The sequence below is a fragment of the Stigmatopora argus genome, chromosome 6 (genome assembly GCF_051989625.1).
Source record: "Stigmatopora argus isolate UIUO_Sarg chromosome 6, RoL_Sarg_1.0, whole genome shotgun sequence".
Classification (NCBI taxonomy): Eukaryota; Metazoa; Chordata; class Actinopteri; order Syngnathiformes; family Syngnathidae; genus Stigmatopora; species Stigmatopora argus.
The window spans coordinates 4,907,513-4,927,978 of NC_135392.1; the positions used below are offsets into that span (position 1 = coordinate 4,907,513).

Sequence of the window (20,466 nt, forward strand, 5' to 3'; positions counted from 1 at the left end):
TTGGCCTTCAAATCTGCCTCTTTTTTCACCTGGATGTGTGTGTGCAGGGGCTGTCCCAGTTGCGTGCGCTGCGCGTGGAGCCGCAACAGGCTGTAGATGTCGCCGTTCTTGGTGGCCTCGTGCAGGACCCGCAGGGCGGCGGCCGGCTCGGGGCCCGGCCTCACGAAGCGTCCGTCCCGGTACTTGCGGGCGATGAATTCCTTGCGCTCCGCCCTGCATCGGAGTCAAAGACGTGGACGTGGACGCCGGGCCGAAGGACATTGTGGATGGCGACCGATACCCACATGTGGCTGCGTTGAGACGGCTTGCCCGAAGGACTGGGCAGGTTGGCCTCCAGGATCTCGTTGAAGCCGCCGTTGCCCACGGTGCGCGCCAACTGTCAATCAAAATCAAGAAATGAGGACGCCGGAGTCGGAGCCAACATCGATTTGGGCAAAATGGAAATGGGAATCCCCGGCCGGCAAGGAAAGGCCAGTTTTTTTTTTTTTTTACCAGAAGGTCGGAGGTTCCTAGGCTGTCCAAGCTGAGCGAGCGGATCCTGGAAACGTGGACGCCCATCTCGCGGTGCACGCCGGAGCACTCGATGCAGGTCAGGATGCCCAGGTTGGTGGACACCCAGCCGGGGTCTACAACACAAAGAAAACATTTTTAGACCAAATGTACGAAATACAAAAAAACATTTCGTGATCAAAAGTTCCTTTCAATGGTTGTATTCTCCAAAAATAAAAACTGGATATTGCTTCCTATTTGAGTTGAATTTTCATTGGACCAAAATATTGTAAAGTCATGACAACACAATAAGAGATCTTTTTTTAAAAAACATTCCAATCCTAAATATCTTTACAAATCGAATTTGACTATACATTCAATATTTTTACTTTAAAAATTGTGACTGGTTGTGTGAAAATTCTGATTTTTTTTTGTTTTTGGACTGACCAGGAGCGCCGCAGTCGCAGCAGCGGTTGTTTCCAGGCATGCGTCGAATGTCTTGAGCGATGGCTCGCGTCAGATTGTCCACGCCGCCGCCTCCGGCGCCACCGCCACCGCCACCGCCTTCGCCTTTCCGGCCGCCACCGCCGCTCAACGCCACCGTCAGGGCTTCCTCTTTGCTGTTGCTAAGCACCGAGATCCAGCTGACGGAAAAAAGGGAGACCCGGGTCGTCGGCTGGGTCCTGGGCGGCCATGTTGGTGGTGGCAACTTTCAACAAACTCGTGAGTCCTTTATTGACTTACGCCACACACTCGCCTTCGTCTTCGGCCAGGAAGTGATACGTGCGGTTATCTGGTGGACAGAAAAATAAAATAACATTTTCATCAATTGAAATGCATTCAGTATTCTAATTTGAGCAAATTTAGAGGGACACGTGGTGAAATAATGTTAACATCAATTCAAATTGAATTAAAAAAAGTGAAATCAAGTCAGTCAAGCAGAAATAAAAAAAGGTCAATACAAATGAAATAAACCAGAAATTTAAAAAGTCTAATAAATATGTAGTGAAGTATAAAGTTTTGGGAAATAAATGCTACCATATCTTCTGGCATATATTTGTCGCTCAAAAAATGATGACTGGATCGAGGGTACGGCTTATATGCGCAAAAGAGGAAACGCCATAATGCGAAATAGAGAAAAGATAAACGGATTAATGCTAATCAAAATGTATTTTGACATCTATATATGAAATTCAAGAAAAAAATAAACCGTATCTTGCATAAAACGTGAAAAAAACTCACTTGTGAAATAGCACGTGCGATGATTTTTCATTCAAAGTAACACATTTGTACTCCCAATTAAAAGCATGAATACGGAGGTGAAAATTGTGAATCAGGGGGCGGCTTATACGCGAGAAATTGTCAAATTCAACACTTTTAAGACAATTTTAACTCTGCGGCTTATACGGGGAGGTGGCTTATATGCGAGAAAATAGGGTAAAGCTGGAAATAGGTTTTTTTTTAAATGAAATAGATATACAAAATGTATTAGGCAGAGTATACATAAAACAAGTACATGTAATAAAATGTGTCCTTACGAGAGATGAGGTCGAAGCACTTCTTGTCCTCCACGCTAGGTTTGACTTGGCAGGTGAGCAGATTGAGTCTGGTGGGAGTTTTGTTGGCCTGCCCAAAAGACCCTCAAAATATCAGCCAAGGTTCACTTGAGGCTTTCTCCAAGTGGGCGTCCACTCACCGTGGCGTGCGCGATGGTCAGGTAGCACTTGTGAACCCAACACTTGCGCTTTTGCCACATTTTTCTCAACCTGAAACGACAAGAATGTGGCAGGCAGGACCGACATTTCTACCGTCCCGTTGTCGGCTTTACCCGTCGCTCTTCTTGTAAAGGAATCCGCTCTTTTCCGTCCCGTATTGTTTGTCTCCCAGCAGCTGATGCATGCTGTACGCCGCCTTTGGGGAAGTGTCCTTTAAAAAGCACACGGAGACGCATTAATACCCGCAAAAAAGCAAAAAAATCGAGCGGGTTCTTACCTCGTTGTCGTGCACGACGGGCCTGAGTTGATCTCGGAGCGAGACCAGTTGATGTTTTTCTTCCTCCTGCTGCTGCTTCACCTAAAAATCATCCCAAATTCCATAAAGTAAGAGCAAATAAAATGTCTTACTAATATACAGTTTTGGGGGATTTTATTTTTCTTTAAGTGAAGGACTGACTGGTCATGTTAATACCAAAAAATTAAAAAATTAAAATGTCAGAAGTCGATTTGAAGTTACAAATCTGTGACTGAAAATTCAGACAAAATATCAATTCAGCTAGATAAATTCAATTCAAATACGAAAAAAAATGCACAGAATGAACAGAATGAGAGAAAATTTGTAATGAAAGAAAAAAATATGAAAATAAATCTCGTCAAAACACTTTTGAAATGAAATGATGGCGAATGAATAATAAAGTCATACAGAACAAATGAGGAAAAAAAATCCTGAGCGCAACATTTTTGAAATGAAAAACAAACTCAAATGTCATGCAAAAACAAATAAAGAACTAAAAATTTCCAATGGAAATGGCAGCAAGTTGGCCCCGCCCCTGCTCCTACGGATGCCAGGACGCCGTTGAGCTCATCCACGTATTGCTTGAGCTTGAGCGTGCTGGCCACGCACTCCTGCAGGAAACTGCGGGGGACAGCGAGCAAACCAAAAATGGCGTCAAAGTCCATCCCCCCGTCCCGTTCATCCGTCCCCCCGTTTTGGCCACCGCCGGCCGACTAACTTGTTGTGGCAGTCAAAGTGTTTGATGAGGTTTCGCAGCAGCTCCACTCCTCTCTTGCTCTTGATCTCGTTCACCTTGATCAGATACTGAAAAGCCACAAGGACACACTTTTTCCCCCTCTCTCTCTCAACGGGTACTCGGACGTTTGGTCGACCGGGCGTTTGGTAGAACGGACGTTTGGTAGAACGGACGTTTGGTAGAACGGACGTTTGGTCGCCGGGTTGTTACTGTTGAAACCACCTCTCAAAATTGTAATCATGACAGAAAGAGAGAGTGAGTTTAATATCTAAATATCTAATATCAAAATATCAACAGTAAACTCTCTGTCATAATTTGACAGCGAGCGAACTCAGCGACCAAACGTCCGTTCTGCCAAACGTCCGTTCGACCAAACGTCCGTTCGACCAAACGTCCGTTCGACCAAACGTCTGTTCTACCAAACGCCCGGGGACCAGACGTCCGGTCGACCAAACGTCCGGTCACGCTCTCAACGAGAGTCTGACCTCGCACATGGCCAGTTGGAAGGCCCGCCTCTCCTTCTCCAGCTCCTCGGCGATCTCGCCGCCGCTGACCTCGCTCCTCACCATCCCGTACTGCCGCGCCAGCTCGCGTTTCTCCTTCTCCACCTGCTTGCTGCGTGTGCGCCCCCCCCAAAAATACAAAAAACGTCATGGTACATACCAATACTAGCTTATATTAGGGCCACAGAAAGGGAGGGTGTGACAATGAGCGTATTTTCTCGCATAATAGCCGCCTCTGCGTATAAGCCACACCCTTAAAATCGTTGAATTTTACAATTCCTCACGTATAAGCTGCACCTCCGTGTTCGTGGTTTTAATAGGGAGTACAAATGAATTACTTTGAAGGGAAAATCTGAAGAAAAATCATCGCACGTGCTATTTCTGAGAAAGCCTACAAAGCCTATGTCGTTTTTTTTTTTGAGAAAAAAGCCTTACTATACTATGTCGTTTTTTTACAAAAAAAAGCCTTACTATACTATGTCGTTTTTTTACAAAAAAAAGCCTTACTATACTATGTCGTTTTTTACAAAAAAAAAAGCCTTACTATACTATGTCGTTTTTAATGAAAAAAAAGCCTTACTATACTATGTCGTTTTTTTTACAAAAAAAGGCCTTACTATACTATGTCGTTTTTTACGAAAAAAAAGCCTTACTATACTATGTCGTTTTTTTACAAAAAAAGGCCTTACTATACTATGTCGTTTTTTACGAAAAAAAAAGCCTTACTATACTATGTCGTTTTTAATGAAAAAAAGCCTTACTATACTATGTCGTTTTTTTACAAAAAAAGGCCTTACTATACTATGTCGTTTTTTACGAAAAAAAGCCCTACTATACGATGTCGTTTTTTAAGAAAGAAAGCCTTACTATACTATGTCATTTTTTTACGGAAAAAGCCTTACTATACTATGTCGTTTTTAATGAAAAAAAGCCTTACTATACTATGTCGTTTTTTACAAAAAAGGCCTTACTATACTATGTCGTTTTTTACGAAAAAAAGCCTTACTATACTATGTCGTTTTTAATGAAAAAAAGCCTTACTATACTATGTCGTTTTTTACAAAAAAAGGCCTTACTATACTATGTCGTTTTTTACGAAAAAAAGCCTTACTATACTATGTCGTTTTTAATGAAAAAAAGCCTTACTATACTATGTCGTTTTTTACAAAAAAGGCCTTACTATACTATGTCGTTTTTTACGAAAAAAAGCCTTACTATACTATGTCGTTTTTAATGAAAAAAACCCTTACTATACTATGTCGTTTTTTACAAAAAAAGGCCTTACTATACTATGTCGTTTTTTACGAAAAAAAAAGCCTTACTATACTATGTCGTTTTTAATGAAAAAAAGCCTTACTATACTATGTCGTTTTTTTACAAAAAAAGGCCTTACTATACTATGTCGTTTTTTACGAAAAAAAGCCCTACTATACGATGTCGTTTTTAATGAAAAAAGCCTTATTATACTATGTCGTTTTTTACAAAAAAGGCCTTACTGTACTATGTCGTTTTTTACGAAAAAAAGCCTTACTATACTATGTCGTTTTTAATGAAAAAAAGCCTTACTATACTATGTCGTTTTTTACAAAAAAGGCCTTACTATACTATGTCGTTTTTTACGAAAAAAAGCCTTACTATACTATGTCGTTTTTAATGAAAAAAGCCTTACTATACTATGTCGTTTTTTACAAAAAAAGGCCTTACTATACTATGTCGTTTTTTACGAAAAAAAAGCCTTACTATACTATGTCGTTTTTAATGAAAAAAAGCCTTACTATACTATGTCGTTTTTTACAAAAAAAGGCCTTACTATACTATGTCGTTTTTAATGAAAAAAAGCCTTACTATACTATGTCGTTTTTTACAAAAAAAGGCCTTACTATACAATGTCGTTTTTTACGAAAAAAAGCCTTACTATACTATGTCGTTTTTAATGAAAAAAAACCCTTACTATACTATGTCGTTTTTTACAAAAAAAGGCCTTACTATACTATGTCGTTTTTTTACGAAAAAAAAGCCTTACTATACCATGTCGTTTTTAATGAAAAAAAGCCTTACTATACTATGTCGTTTTTTACAATAAAAAGCCTTACTATACTATGTCGTTTTTAATGAAAAAAAGGCCTTACTATACTATGTCGTTTTTTACGAAAAAAAGCCTTACTATACTATGTCGTTTTTAATGAAAAAAAGCCTTACTATACTATGTCCTTTTTTACAAAAAAGGCCTTACTATACTATGTCGTTTTTTACGAAAAAAAAGCCTTACTATACTATGTCGTTTTTAATGAAAAAAAGCCTTACTATACTATGTCGTTTTTTACAATAAAAGGCCTTACTATACTATGTCGTTTTTAATGAAAAAAAGCCTTACTATACTATGTCGTTTTTAATGAAAAAAAGCCTTACTATACCATGTCGTTTTTTACAAAAAAAGGCCTTACTATACTATGTCGTTTTTTACGAAAAAAAGCCTTACTATACTATGTCGTTTTTAATGAAAAAAAGCCTTACTATACTATGTCGTTTTTTACAAAAAAAAGGCCTTACTATACTATGTCGTTTTTTACGAAAAAAAAGCCTTACTATACTATGTCGTTTTTAATGAAAAAAAGCCTTACTATACTATGTCGTTTTTTACAAAAAAAGAACTTACTATACTATGTCGTTTTTTACGAAAAAAAGCCTTACTATACTATGTCGTTTTTAATGAAAAAAAGCCTTACTATACTATGTCGTTTTTTACAAAAAAAGGCCTTACTATACTATGTCGTTTTTTACGAAAAAAAGCCTTACTATACTATGTCGTTTTTAATGAAAAAAAGCCTTACTATACCATGTCGTTTTTTACAAAAAAAGGCCTTACTATACTATGTCGTTTTTTACGAAAAGCCTTACTATACTATGTCGTTTTTAATGAAAAAAAGCCTTACTATACTATGTCGTTTTTTACAAAAAAAGGCCTTACTATACTATGTCGTTTTTTACGAAAAAAAGCCTTACTATACTATGTCGTTTTTAATGAAAAAAAGCCTTACTATACTATGTCGTTTTTTACAAAAAAGGCCTTACTATACTATGTCGTTTTTTATGAAAAAAAGCCTTACTATACTATGTCGTTTTTAATGAAAAAAAGACTTACTATACTATGTCGTTTTTTACAAAAAAAGGCCTTACTATACTATGTCGTTTTTTACGAAAAAGAGCCTTACTATACTATGTCGTTTTTTACAAAAAAAAGCCTTACTATACTATGTCGTTTTTAATGAAAAAAAGCCTTACTATACTATGTCGTTTTTTACAAAAAAGGCCTTACTATACTATGTCGTTTTTTACGAAAAAAAGCCTTACTATACTATGTCGTTTTTAATGAAAAAAAGCCTTACTATACTATGTCGTTTTTTACAAAAAAAGGCCTTACTATACTATGTCGTTTTTTACGAAAAAGAGCCTTACTATACTATGTCGTTTTTTACAAAAAAAAGCCTTACTATACTATGTCGTTTTTAATGAAAAAAAGCCTTACTATACTATGTCGTTTTTTACAAAAAAGGCCTTACTATACTATGTCGTTTTTTACGAAAAAAAGCCTTACTATACTATGTCGTTTTTAATGAAAAAAAGCCTTACTATACTATGTCGTTTTTTACGAAAAAAAAGCCTTACTATACTATGTCGTTTTTAATGAAAAAAAGCCTTACTATACTATGTCGTTTTTTACAAAAAAAGGCCTTACTATACTCTGTCGTTTTTTACGAGAAAAAAAAGCCTTACTATACTATGTTGTTTTTAATGAAAAAAAGCCTTACTATACTATGTTGTTTTTAATGAAAAAAAGCCTTACTATACTATGTCGTTTTTTACAAAAAAAGGCCTTACTATACTATGTCGTTTTTTACGAAAAAAAGCCTTACTATACTATGTCGTTTTTAATGAAAAAAAGCCTTACTATACTATGTCGTTTTTTTACAAAAAAAGGCCTTACTATACTATGTCGTTTTTTACTAAAAAAAAAGCCTTACTATACTATGTCGTTTTTAATGAAAAAAAGCCTTACTATACTATGTCGTTTTTTACAAAAAAAGGCCTTACTATACTATGTCGTTTTTTACGAAAAAAAGCCTTACTATACTATGTCGTTTTTAATGAAAAAAAGCCTTACTATACTATGTCCTTTTTTACAAAAAAGGCCTTACTATACTATGTCGTTTTTTACGAAAAAAAAGCCTTACTATACTATGTCGTTTTTAATGAAAAAAAGCCTTACTATACTATGTCGTTTTTTACAATAAAAGGCCTTACTATACTATGTCGTTTTTTACGAAAAAAAGCCTTACTATACTATGTCGTTTTTAATGAAAAAAAGCCTTACTTTACTATGTCGTTTTTTACAAAAAAAGGCCTTACTATACTATGTCGTTTTTTACGAAAAAAAAGCCTTACTATACTATGTCGTTTTTAATGAAAAAAAGCCTTACTATACTATGTCGGTTTTTACAAAAAAAGGCCTTACTATACTATGTCGTTTTTACGAAAAAAAGCCTTACTATACTATGTCGTTTTTAATGAAAAAAAGCCTCACTATACCATGTCGTTTTTTACAAAAAAGGCCTTACTATACTATGTCGTTTTTTACGAAAAAAAGCCTTACTATACTATGTCGTTTTTAATGAAAAAAAAGCCTTACTATACTATGTCGTTTTTTTACAAAAAAAGGCCTTACTATACTATGTCGTTTTTTACGAAAAAGAGCCTTACTATACTATGTCGTTTTTTACAAAAAAAAAGCCTTACTATACTATGTCGTTTTTAATGAAAAAAAGCCTTACTATACTATGTCGTTTTTTACAAAAAAAGGCCTTACTATACTATGTCATTTTTTACGAAAAAAAAGCCTTACTATACCATGTCGTTTTTAATGAAAAAAAGCCTTACTATACTATGTCGTTTTTTACAATAAAAGGCCTTACTATACTATGTCGTTTTTTACGAAAAAAAGCCTTACTATACTATGTCATTTTTAATGAAAAAAAGCCTTACTATACTATGTCGTTTTTTACAAAAAAAAGGCCTTACTATACTATGTCGTTTTTTACAAAAAAAGGCCTTACTATACTATGTCGTTTTTTACGAAAAAAAGCCTTACTATACTATGTCGTTTTTAATGAAAAAAAGCCTTACTATACTATGTCGTTTTTTTACAAAAAAAGGCCTTACTATACTATGTCGTTTTTTACTAAAAAAAAGCCTTACTATACTATGTCGTTTTTAATGAAAAAAAGCCTTACTATACTATGTCGTTTTTTACAAAAAAAGGCCTTACTATACTATGTCGTTTTTTACGAAAAAAAGCCTTACTATAATATGTCGTTTTTAATGAAAAAAAGCCTTACTATACTATGTCCTTTTTTACAAAAAAGGCCTTACTATACTATGTCGTTTTTTACGAAAAAAAAGCCTTACTATACTATGTCGTTTTTAATGAAAAAAAGCCTTACTATACTATGTCGTTTTTTACAATAAAAGGCCTTACTATACTATGTCGTTTTTGATGAAAAAAAGCCTTACTATACTATGTCGTTTTTTTACAAAAAAAGGCCTTACTATACTATGTCGTTTTTTACGAAAAAAAGCCTTACTATACTGTGTCGTTTTTAATGAAAAAAAGCCTTACTATACTATGTCGTTTTTTACAAAAAAAGGCCTTACTATACTATGTCGTTTTTTACGAAAAAAAGCCTTACTATACTATGTCGTTTTTAATGAAAAAAAGCCTTACTATACTATGTCGTTTTTTACAAAAAAAGGCCTTACTATACTATGTCGTTTTTTACGAAAAAAAGCCTTACTATACTATGTCGTTTTTAATGAAAAAAAGCCTTACTATACTATGTCGTTTTTTACAAAAAGGCCTTACTATACTATGTCGTTTTTTACGAAAAAAAGCCTTACTATACTATGTCGTTTTTAATGAAAAAAAACCCTTACTATACTATGTCGTTTTTTTACAAAAAAAGGCCTTACTATACTATGTCGTTTTTTTACGAAAAAAAAGCCTTACTATACCATGTCGTTTTTAATGAAAAAAAGCCTTACTATACTATGTCGTTTTTTACAATAAAAAGCCTTACTATACTATGTCGTTTTTAATGAAAAAAAGGCCTTACTATACTATGTCGTTTTTTACGAAAAAAAGCCTTACTATACTATGTCGTTTTTAATGAAAAAAAGCCTTACTATACTATGTCCTTTTTTACAAAAAAGGCCTTACTATACTATGTCGTTTTTTACGAAAAAAAAGCCTTACTATACTATGTCGTTTTTAATGAAAAAAAGCCTTACTATACTATGTCGTTTTTTACAATAAAAGGCCTTACTATACTATGTCGTTTTTTTATGAAAAAAAGCCTTACTATACTATGTCGTTTTTAATGAAAAAAAGCCTTACTATACCATGTCGTTTTTTACAAAAAAAGGCCTTACTATACTATGTCGTTTTTTACGAAAAAAAGCCTTACTATACTATGTCGTTTTTAATGAAAAAAAGCCTTACTATACTATGTCGTTTTTTACAAAAAAAAGGCCTTACTATACTATGTCGTTTTTTACGAAAAAAAAGCCTTACTATACTATGTCGTTTTTAATGAAAAAAAGCCTTACTATACTATGTCGTTTTTTACAAAAAAAGAACTTACTATACTATGTCTTTTTTTACGAAAAAAAGCCTTACTATACTATGTCGTTTTTAATGAAAAAAAGCCTTACTATACTATGTCGTTTTTTACAAAAAAAGGCCTTACTATACTATGTCGTTTTTTACGAAAAAAAGCCTTACTATACTATGTCGTTTTTAATGAAAAAAAGCCTTACTATACCATGTCGTTTTTTACAAAAAAAGGCCTTACTATACTATGTCGTTTTTTACGAAAAGCCTTACTATACTATGTCGTTTTTAATGAAAAAAAGCCTTACTATACTATGTCGTTTTTTACAAAAAAAGGCCTTACTATACTATGTCGTTTTTTACGAAAAAAAGCCTTACTATACTATGTCGTTTTTAATGAAAAAAAGCCTTACTATACTATGTCGTTTTTTACAAAAAAAGGCCTTACTATACTATGTCGTTTTTTACGAAAAAGAGCCTTACTATACTATGTCGTTTTTTACAAAAAAAAGCCTTACTATACTATGTCGTTTTTAATGAAAAAAAGCCTTACTATACTATGTCGTTTTTTACAAAAAAGGCCTTACTATACTATGTCGTTTTTTACGAAAAAAAGCCTTACTATACTATGTCGTTTTTAATGAAAAAAAGCCTTACTATACTATGTCGTTTTTTACGAAAAAAAAGCCTTACTATACTATGTCGTTTTTAATGAAAAAAAGCCTTACTATACTATGTCGTTTTTTACAAAAAAAGGCCTTACTATACTCTGTCGTTTTTTACGAGAAAAAAAAGCCTTACTATACTATGTTGTTTTTAATGAAAAAAAGCCTTACTATACTATGTTGTTTTTAATGAAAAAAAGCCTTACTATACTATGTCGTTTTTTACAAAAAAAGGCCTTACTATACTATGTCGTTTTTTACGAAAAAAAGCCTTACTATACTATGTCGTTTTTAATGAAAAAAAGCCTTACTATACTATGTCGTTTTTTTACAAAAAAAGGCCTTACTATACTATGTCGTTTTTTACTAAAAAAAAAGCCTTACTATACTATGTCGTTTTTAATGAAAAAAAGCCTTACTATACTATGTCGTTTTTTACAAAAAAAGGCCTTACTATACTATGTCGTTTTTTACGAAAAAAAGCCTTACTATACTATGTCGTTTTTAATGAAAAAAAGCCTTACTATACTATGTCCTTTTTTACAAAAAAGGCCTTACTATACTATGTCGTTTTTTACGAAAAAAAAGCCTTACTATACTATGTCGTTTTTAATGAAAAAAAGCCTTACTATACTATGTCGTTTTTTACAATAAAAGGCCTTACTATACTATGTCGTTTTTTACGAAAAAAAGCCTTACTATACTATGTCGTTTTTAATGAAAAAAAGCCTTACTTTACTATGTCGTTTTTTACAAAAAAAGGCCTTACTATACTATGTCGTTTTTTACGAAAAAAAAGCCTTACTATACTATGTCGTTTTTAATGAAAAAAAGCCTTACTATACTATGTCGGTTTTTACAAAAAAAGGCCTTACTATACTATGTCGTTTTTACGAAAAAAAGCCTTACTATACTATGTCGTTTTTAATGAAAAAAAGCCTCACTATACCATGTCGTTTTTTACAAAAAAGGCCTTACTATACTATGTCGTTTTTTACGAAAAAAAGCCTTACTATACTATGTCGTTTTTAATGAAAAAAAAGCCTTACTATACTATGTCGTTTTTTTACAAAAAAAGGCCTTACTATACTATGTCGTTTTTTACGAAAAAGAGCCTTACTATACTATGTCGTTTTTTACAAAAAAAAAAGCCTTACTATACTATGTCGTTTTTAATGAAAAAAAGCCTTACTATACTATGTCGTTTTTTACAAAAAAAGGCCTTACTATACTATGTCATTTTTTACGAAAAAAAAGCCTTACTATACCATGTCGTTTTTAATGAAAAAAAGCCTTACTATACTATGTCGTTTTTTACAATAAAAGGCCTTACTATACTATGTCGTTTTTTACGAAAAAAAGCCTTACTATACTATGTCATTTTTAATGAAAAAAAGCCTTACTATACTATGTCGTTTTTTACAAAAAAAAGGCCTTACTATACTATGTCGTTTTTTACAAAAAAAGGCCTTACTATACTATGTCGTTTTTTACGAAAAAAAGCCTTACTATACTATGTCGTTTTTAATGAAAAAAAGCCTTACTATACTATGTCGTTTTTTTACAAAAAAAGGCCTTACTATACTATGTCGTTTTTTACTAAAAAAAAGCCTTACTATACTATGTCGTTTTTAATGAAAAAAAGCCTTACTATACTATGTCGTTTTTTACAAAAAAAGGCCTTACTATACTATGTCGTTTTTTACGAAAAAAAGCCTTACTATAATATGTCGTTTTTAATGAAAAAAAGCCTTACTATACTATGTCCTTTTTTACAAAAAAGGCCTTACTATACTATGTCGTTTTTTACGAAAAAAAAGCCTTACTATACTATGTCGTTTTTAATGAAAAAAAGCCTTACTATACTATGTCGTTTTTTACAATAAAAGGCCTTACTATACTATGTCGTTTTTGATGAAAAAAAGCCTTACTATACTATGTCGTTTTTTTACAAAAAAAGGCCTTACTATACTATGTCGTTTTTTACGAAAAAAAGCCTTACTATACTGTGTCGTTTTTAATGAAAAAAAGCCTTACTATACTATGTCGTTTTTTACAAAAAAAGGCCTTACTATACTATGTCGTTTTTTACGAAAAAAAGCCTTACTATACTATGTCGTTTTTAATGAAAAAAAGCCTTACTATACTATGTCGTTTTTTACAAAAAAAGGCCTTACTATACTATGTCGTTTTTTACGAAAAAAAGCCTTACTATACTATGTCGTTTTTAATGAAAAAAAGCCTTACTATACTATGTCGTTTTTTACAAAAAGGCCTTACTATACTATGTCGTTTTTTACGAAAAAAAGCCTTACTATACTATGTTGTTTTTAATGAAAAAAAACCCTTACTATACTATGTCGTTTTTTTACAAAAAAAGGCCTTACTATACTATGTCGTTTTTTTACGAAAAAAAAGCCTTACTATACCATGTCGTTTTTAATGAAAAAAAGCCTTACTATACTATGTCGTTTTTTACAATAAAAAGCCTTACTATACTATGTCGTTTTTAATGAAAAAAAGGCCTTACTATACTATGTCGTTTTTTACGAAAAAAAGCCTTACTATACTATGTCGTTTTTAATGAAAAAAAGCCTTACTATACTATGTCCTTTTTTACAAAAAAGGCCTTACTATACTATGTCGTTTTTTACGAAAAAAAAGCCTTACTATACTATGTCGTTTTTAATGAAAAAAAGCCTTACTATACTATGTCGTTTTTTACAATAAAAGGCCTTACTATACTATGTCGTTTTTTATGAAAAAAAGCCTTACTATACTATGTCGTTTTTAATGAAAAAAAGCCTTACTATACCATGTCGTTTTTTACAAAAAAAGGCCTTACTATACTATGTCGTTTTTTACGAAAAAAAGCCTTACTATACTATGTCGTTTTTAATGAAAAAAAGCCTTACTATACTATGTCGTTTTTTACAAAAAAAAGGCCTTACTATACTATGTCGTTTTTTACGAAAAAAAAGCCTTACTATACTATGTCGTTTTTAATGAAAAAAAGCCTTACTATACTATGTCGTTTTTTACAAAAAAAGAACTTACTATACTATGTCTTTTTTTACGAAAAAAAGCCTTACTATACTATGTCGTTTTTAATGAAAAAAAGCCTTACTATACTATGTCGTTTTTTACAAAAAAAGGCCTTACTATACTATGTCGTTTTTTACGAAAAAAAGCCTTACTATACTATGTCGTTTTTAATGAAAAAAAGCCTTACTATACCATGTCGTTTTTTACAAAAAAAGGCCTTACTATACTATGTCGTTTTTTACGAAAAGCCTTACTATACTATGTCGTTTTTAATGAAAAAAAGCCTTACTATACTATGTCGTTTTTTACAAAAAAAGGCCTTACTATACTATGTCGTTTTTTACGAAAAAAAGCCTTACTATACTATGTCGTTTTTAATGAAAAAAAGCCTTACTATACTATGTCGTTTTTTACAAAAAAGGCCTTACTATACTATGTCGTTTTTTATGAAAAAAAGCCTTACTATACTATGTCGTTTTTAATGAAAAAAAGCCTTACTATACTATGTCGTTTTTTACAAAAAAAGGCCTTACTATACTATGTCGTTTTTTACGAAAAAGAGCCTTACTATACTATGTCGTTTTTTACAAAAAAAGCCTTACTATACTATGTCGTTTTTAATGAAAAAAAGCCTTACTATACTATGTCGTTTTTTACAAAAAAGGCCTTACTATACTATGTCGTTTTTTACGAAAAAAAGCCTTACTATACTATGTCGTTTTTAATGAAAAAAAGCCTTACTATACTATGTCGTTTTTTACAAAAAAAGGCCTTACTATACTATGTCGTTTTTTACGAAAAAGAGCCTTACTATACTATGTCGTTTTTTACAAAAAAAAGCCTTACTATACTATGTCGTTTTTAATGAAAAAAAGCCTTACTATACTATGTCGTTTTTTACAAAAAAGGCCTTACTATACTATGTCGTTTTTTACGAAAAAAAGCCTTACTATACTATGTCGTTTTTAATGAAAAAAAGCCTTACTATACTATGTCGTTTTTTACGAAAAAAAAGCCTTACTATACTATGTCGTTTTTAATGAAAAAAAGCCTTACTATACTTTGTCGTTTTTTACAAAAAAAGGCCTTACTATACTCTGTCGTTTTTTACGAGAAAAAAAAGCCTTACTATACTATGTTGTTTTTAATGAAAAAAAGCCTTACTATACTATGTTGTTTTTAATGAAAAAAAGCCTTACTATACTATGTCGTTTTTTACAAAAAAAGGCCTTACTATACTATGTCGTTTTTTACGAAAAAAAGCCTTACTATACTATGTCGTTTTTAATGAAAAAAAGCCTTACTATACTATGTCGTTTTTTTACAAAAAAAGGCCTTACTATACTATGTCGTTTTTTACAAAAAAAAAAGCCTTACTATACTATGTCGTTTTTAATGAAAAAAAGCCTTACTATACTATGTCGTTTTTTACAAAAAAAGGCCTTACTATACTATGTCGTTTTTTACGAAAAAAAGCCTTACTATACTATGTCGTTTTTAATGAAAAAAAGCCTTACTATACTATGTCCTTTTTTACAAAAAAGGCCTTACTATACTATGTCGTTTTTTACGAAAAAAAAGCCTTACTATACTATGTCGTTTTTAATGAAAAAAAGCCTTACTATACTATGTCGTTTTTTACAATAAAAGGCCTTACTATACTATGTCGTTTTTTACGAAAAAAAGCCTTACTATACTATGTCGTTTTTAATGAAAAAAAGCCTTACTTTACTATGTCGTTTTTTACAAAAAAAGGCCTTACTATACTATGTCGTTTTTTACGAGAAAAAAAAGCCTTACTATACTATGTCGTTTTTAATGAAAAAAAGCCTTACTATACTATGTCGGTTTTTACAAAAAAAGGCCTTACTATACTATGTCGTTTTTACGAAAAAAAGCCTTACTATACTATGTCGTTTTTAATGAAAAAAAGCCTCACTATACCATGTCGTTTTTTACAAAAAAAGGCCTTACTATACTATGTCGTTTTTTACGAAAAAAAGCCTTACTATACTATGTCGTTTTTAATGAAAAAAAAGCCTTACTATACTATGTCGTTTTTTTACAAAAAAAGGCCTTACTATACTATGTCGTTTTTTACGAAAAAGAGCCTTACTATACTATGTCGTTTTTTACAAAAAAAAAGCCTTACTATACTATGTCGTTTTTAATGAAAAAAAGCCTTACTATACTATGTCGTTTTTTACAAAAAAAGGCCTTACTATACTATGTCGTTTTTTACGAAAAAGAGCCTTACTATACTATGTCGTTTTTTACGAAAAAAAGCCTTACTATACTATGTCGTTTTTAATGAAAAAAAGCCTTACTATACTATGTCGTTTTTACGAAAAAAAAGCCTTACTATACTATGTCGTTTTTAATGAAAAAAAGCCTTACTATACTATGTCGTTTTTTACAAAAAAAGGCCTTACTATACTCTGTCGTTTTTTACGAGAAAAAAAAGCCTTACTATACTATGTTGTTTTTAATGAAAAAAAGCCTTACTATACTATGTTGTTTTAATGAAAAAAAGCCTTACTATACTATGTCGTTTTTTACAAAAAAAGGCCTTACTATACTATGTCGTTTTTTACGAAAAAAAGCCTTACTATACTATGTCGTTTTTAATGAAAAAAAGCCTTACTATACTATGTCGTTTTTTTACAAAAAAAGGCCTTACTATACTATGTCGTTTTTTACAAAAAAAAAGCCTTACTATACTATGTCGTTTTTAATGAAAAAAAGCCTTACTATACTATGTCGTTTTTTACAAAAAAAGGCCTTACTATACTATGTCGTTTTTTACGAAAAAAAGCCTTACTATACTATGTCGTTTTTAATGAAAAAAAGCCTTACTATACTATGTCCTTTTTTACAAAAAAGGCCTTACTATACTATGTCGTTTTTTACGAAAAAAAAGCCTTACTATACTATGTCGTTTTTAATGAAAAAAAGCCTTACTATACTATGTCGTTTTTTACAATAAAAGGCCTTACTATACTATGTCGTTTTTTACGAAAAAAAGCCTTACTATACTATGTCGTTTTTAATGAAAAAAAGCCTTACTTTACTATGTCGTTTTTTACAAAAAAAGGCCTTACTATACTATGTCGTTTTTTACGAGAAAAAAAAGCCTTACTATACTATGTCGTTTTTAATGAAAAAAAGCCTTACTATACTATGTCGGTTTTTACAAAAAAAGGCCTTACTATACTATGTCGTTTTTACGAAAAAAAGCCTTACTATACTATGTCGTTTTTAATGAAAAAAAGCCTCACTATACCATGTCGTTTTTTACAAAAAAAGGCCTTACTATACTATGTCGTTTTTTACGAAAAAAAGCCTTACTATACTATGTCGTTTTTAATGAAAAAAAAGCCTTACTATACTATGTCGTTTTTTTACAAAAAAAGGCCTTACTATACTATGTCGTTTTTTACGAAAAAGAGCCTTACTATACTATGTCGTTTTTTACAAAAAAAAAGCCTTACTATACTATGTCGTTTTTAATGAAAAAAAGCCTTACTATACTATGTCGTTTTTTACAAAAAAAGGCCTTACTATACTATGTCATTTTTTACGAAAAAAAAGCCTTACTATACCATGTCGTTTTTAATGAAAAAAAGCCTTACTATACTATGTCGTTTTTTACAATAAAAGGCCTTACTATACTATGTCGTTTTTTACGAAAAAAAGCCTTACTATACTATGTCGTTTTTAATGAAAAAAAGCCTTACTATACTATGTCGTTTTTTACAAAAAAAGGCCTTACTATACTATGTCGTTTTTTACAAAAAAAGGCCTTACTATACTATGTCGTTTTTTACGAAAAAAAGCCTTACTATACTATGTCGTTTTTAATGAAAAAAAGCCTTACTATACTATGTCGTTTTTTTACAAAAAAAGGCCTTACTATACTATGTCGTTTTTTACTAATAAAAAGCCTTACTATACTATGTCGTTTTTAATGAAAAAAAAGCCTTACTATACTATGTCGTTTTTTACAAAAAAAGGCCTTACTATACTATGTCGTTTTTTACGAAAAAAAAGCCTTACTATACTATGTCGTTTTTAATGAAAAAAAGCCTTACTATACTATGTCCTTTTTTACAAAAAAGGCCTTACTATACTATGTCGTTTTTTACGAAAAAAAAGCCTTACTATACTATGTCGTTTTTAATGAAAAAAAGCCTTACTATACTATGTCGTTTTTTACAATAAAAGGCCTTACTATACTATGTCGTTTTTTACGAAAAAAAGCCTTACTATACTATGTTGTTTTTAATGAAAAAAAGCCTTACTATACTATGTCGTTTTTTACAAAAAAAGGCCTTACTATACTATGTCGTTTTTTACGAAAAAAAAGCCTTACTATACTATGTCGTTTTTAATGAAAAAAAGCCTTACTATACTATGTCGGTTTTTACAAAAAAAGGCCTTACTATACTATGTCGTTTTTTACGAAAAAAAGCCTTACTATACTATGTCGTTTTTAATGAAAAAAAGCCTCACTATACCATGTCGTTTTTTACAAAAAAAGGCCTTACTATACTATGTCGTTTTTTACGAAAAAAAGCCTTACTATACTATGTCGTTTTTAATGAAAAAAAAGCCTTACTATACTATGTCGTTTTTTTACAAAAAAAGGCCTTACTATACTATGTCGTTTTTTACGAAAAAGAGCCTTACTATACTATGTCGTTTTTTACAAAAAAAAAGCCTTACTATACTATGTCGTTTTTAATGAAAAAAAGCCTTACTATACTATGTCGTTTTTTACAAAAAAAGGCCTTACTATACTATGTCATTTTTTACGAAAAAAAAGCCTTACTATACTATGTCGTTTTTAATGAAAAAAAGCCTTACTATACTATGTCGTTTTTTACAATAAAAGGCCTTACTATACTATGTCGTTTTTTACGAAAAAAAGCCTTATTATACTATGTCGTTTTTAATGAAAAAAAGCCTTACTATACTATGTCGTTTTTTACAAAAAAAGGCCTTACTATACTATGTCGTTTTTTACGAAAAAGAGCCTTACTATACTATGTCGTTTTTTACAAAAAAAAATCCTTACTATACTATGTCGTTTTTAATGAAAAAAAGCCTTACTATACTATGTCGGTTTTTACAAAAAAATGCCTTACTATACTATGTCATTTTTTACGAAAAAAAAGCCTTACTATACTATGTCGTTTTTAATGAAAAAAAGCCTTACTATAATATGTCGTTTTTTTACAAAAAAAGGCCTTACTATACTATGTCGTTTTTTACGAAAAAGAGCCTTACTATACTATGTCCTTTTTTTACAAAAAAAAGCCTTCCTATACTATGTCGTTTTTAATGAAAAAAAGCCTTACTATACTATGTCGTTTTTTACAAAAAAAGGCCTTACTATACTATGTCGTTTTTTACGAAAAAAAAGCCTTACTATACTATGTCGTTTTTAATGAAAAAAAGCCTTACTATACTATGTCGTTTTTTACAATAAAAGGCCTTACTATACTATGTCGTTTTTTACGAAAAAAAAGCCTTACTATAGTATGTCGTTTTTAATGAAAAAAAGCCTTACTATACCATGTCGTTTTTTACAAAAAAAGGCCTTACTATACTATGTCGTTTTTTACGAAAAAAAGCCTTACTATACTATGTCGTTTTTAATGAAAAAAAGCCTTACTATACTATGTCGTTTTTTACAAAAAAAGGCCTTACTATACTATGTCGTTTTTTACGAAAAAAAAAGCCTTACTATACTATGTCGTTTTTAATGAAAAAAAGCCTTACTATACTATGTCGTTTTTAATGAAAAAAAGCCTTACTATACTATGTCCTTTTTTACAAAAAAGGCCTTACTATACTATGTCGTTTTTTACGAAAAAAAAGCCTTACTATACTATGTCGTTTTTAATGAAAAAAAGCCTTACTATACTATGTCGTTTTTTACAATAAAAGGCCTTACTATACTATGTCGTTTTTTACGAAAAAAAGCCTTACTATACTATGTTGTTTTTAATGAAAAAAAGCCTCACTATACTATGTCGTTTTTTACAAAAAAAGGCCTTACTATACTATGTCGTTTTTTACGAAAAAAAAGCCTTACTATACTATGTCGTTTTTAATGAAAAAAAGCCTTACTATACTATGTCGGTTTTTACAAAAAAAGGCCTTACTATACTATGTCGTTTTTTACGAAAAAAAGCCTTACTATACTATGTTGTTTTTAATGAAAAAAAGCCTCACTATACCATGTCGTTTTTTACAAAAAAAGGCCTTACTATACTATGTCGTTTTTTACGAAAAAAAGCCTTACTATACTATGTCGTTTTTAATGAAAAAAAGCCTTACTATACTATG

At 31.2% G+C, this 20,466-nt stretch overlaps 1 protein-coding gene and 1 long non-coding RNA gene across 3 annotated transcripts in view; one reads left to right on the top strand and one right to left on the bottom strand.

Annotated features, from left to right (window-relative positions):
• The window catches only part of unm_sa1614 (un-named sa1614), a 35,133-nt gene that overhangs the window by 4,105 nt on the left and 10,562 nt on the right, over positions 1–20,466 (bottom strand). For both annotated transcript variants that reach the window (XM_077604073.1, XM_077604072.1), the window contains exons 7-18: positions 3,721–3,850; positions 3,218–3,303; positions 3,045–3,120; positions 2,482–2,562; positions 2,318–2,415; positions 2,186–2,255; positions 2,028–2,115; positions 1,234–1,282; positions 937–1,133; positions 493–626; positions 285–376; positions 30–213 (exon numbers count right to left, since the gene is read on the bottom strand). In XM_077604073.1, the coding sequence (XP_077460199.1) occupies positions 30–213; positions 285–376; positions 493–626; positions 937–1,133; positions 1,234–1,282; positions 2,028–2,115; positions 2,186–2,255; positions 2,318–2,415; positions 2,482–2,562; positions 3,045–3,120; positions 3,218–3,303; positions 3,721–3,850 (1,285 nt within the window). The remainder of the gene's footprint in view (positions 1–29; positions 214–284; positions 377–492; positions 627–936; positions 1,134–1,233; positions 1,283–2,027; positions 2,116–2,185; positions 2,256–2,317; positions 2,416–2,481; positions 2,563–3,044; positions 3,121–3,217; positions 3,304–3,720; positions 3,851–20,466) is intronic.
• LOC144076330 (uncharacterized) overlaps positions 1–20,466 on the top strand; it is a 31,582-nt gene that overhangs the window by 2,564 nt on the left and 8,552 nt on the right. The window contains exons 4-5 of the long non-coding RNA XR_013300792.1: positions 48–603; positions 940–1,212. This is a non-coding gene — a long non-coding RNA (uncharacterized LOC144076330). The remainder of the gene's footprint in view (positions 1–47; positions 604–939; positions 1,213–20,466) is intronic.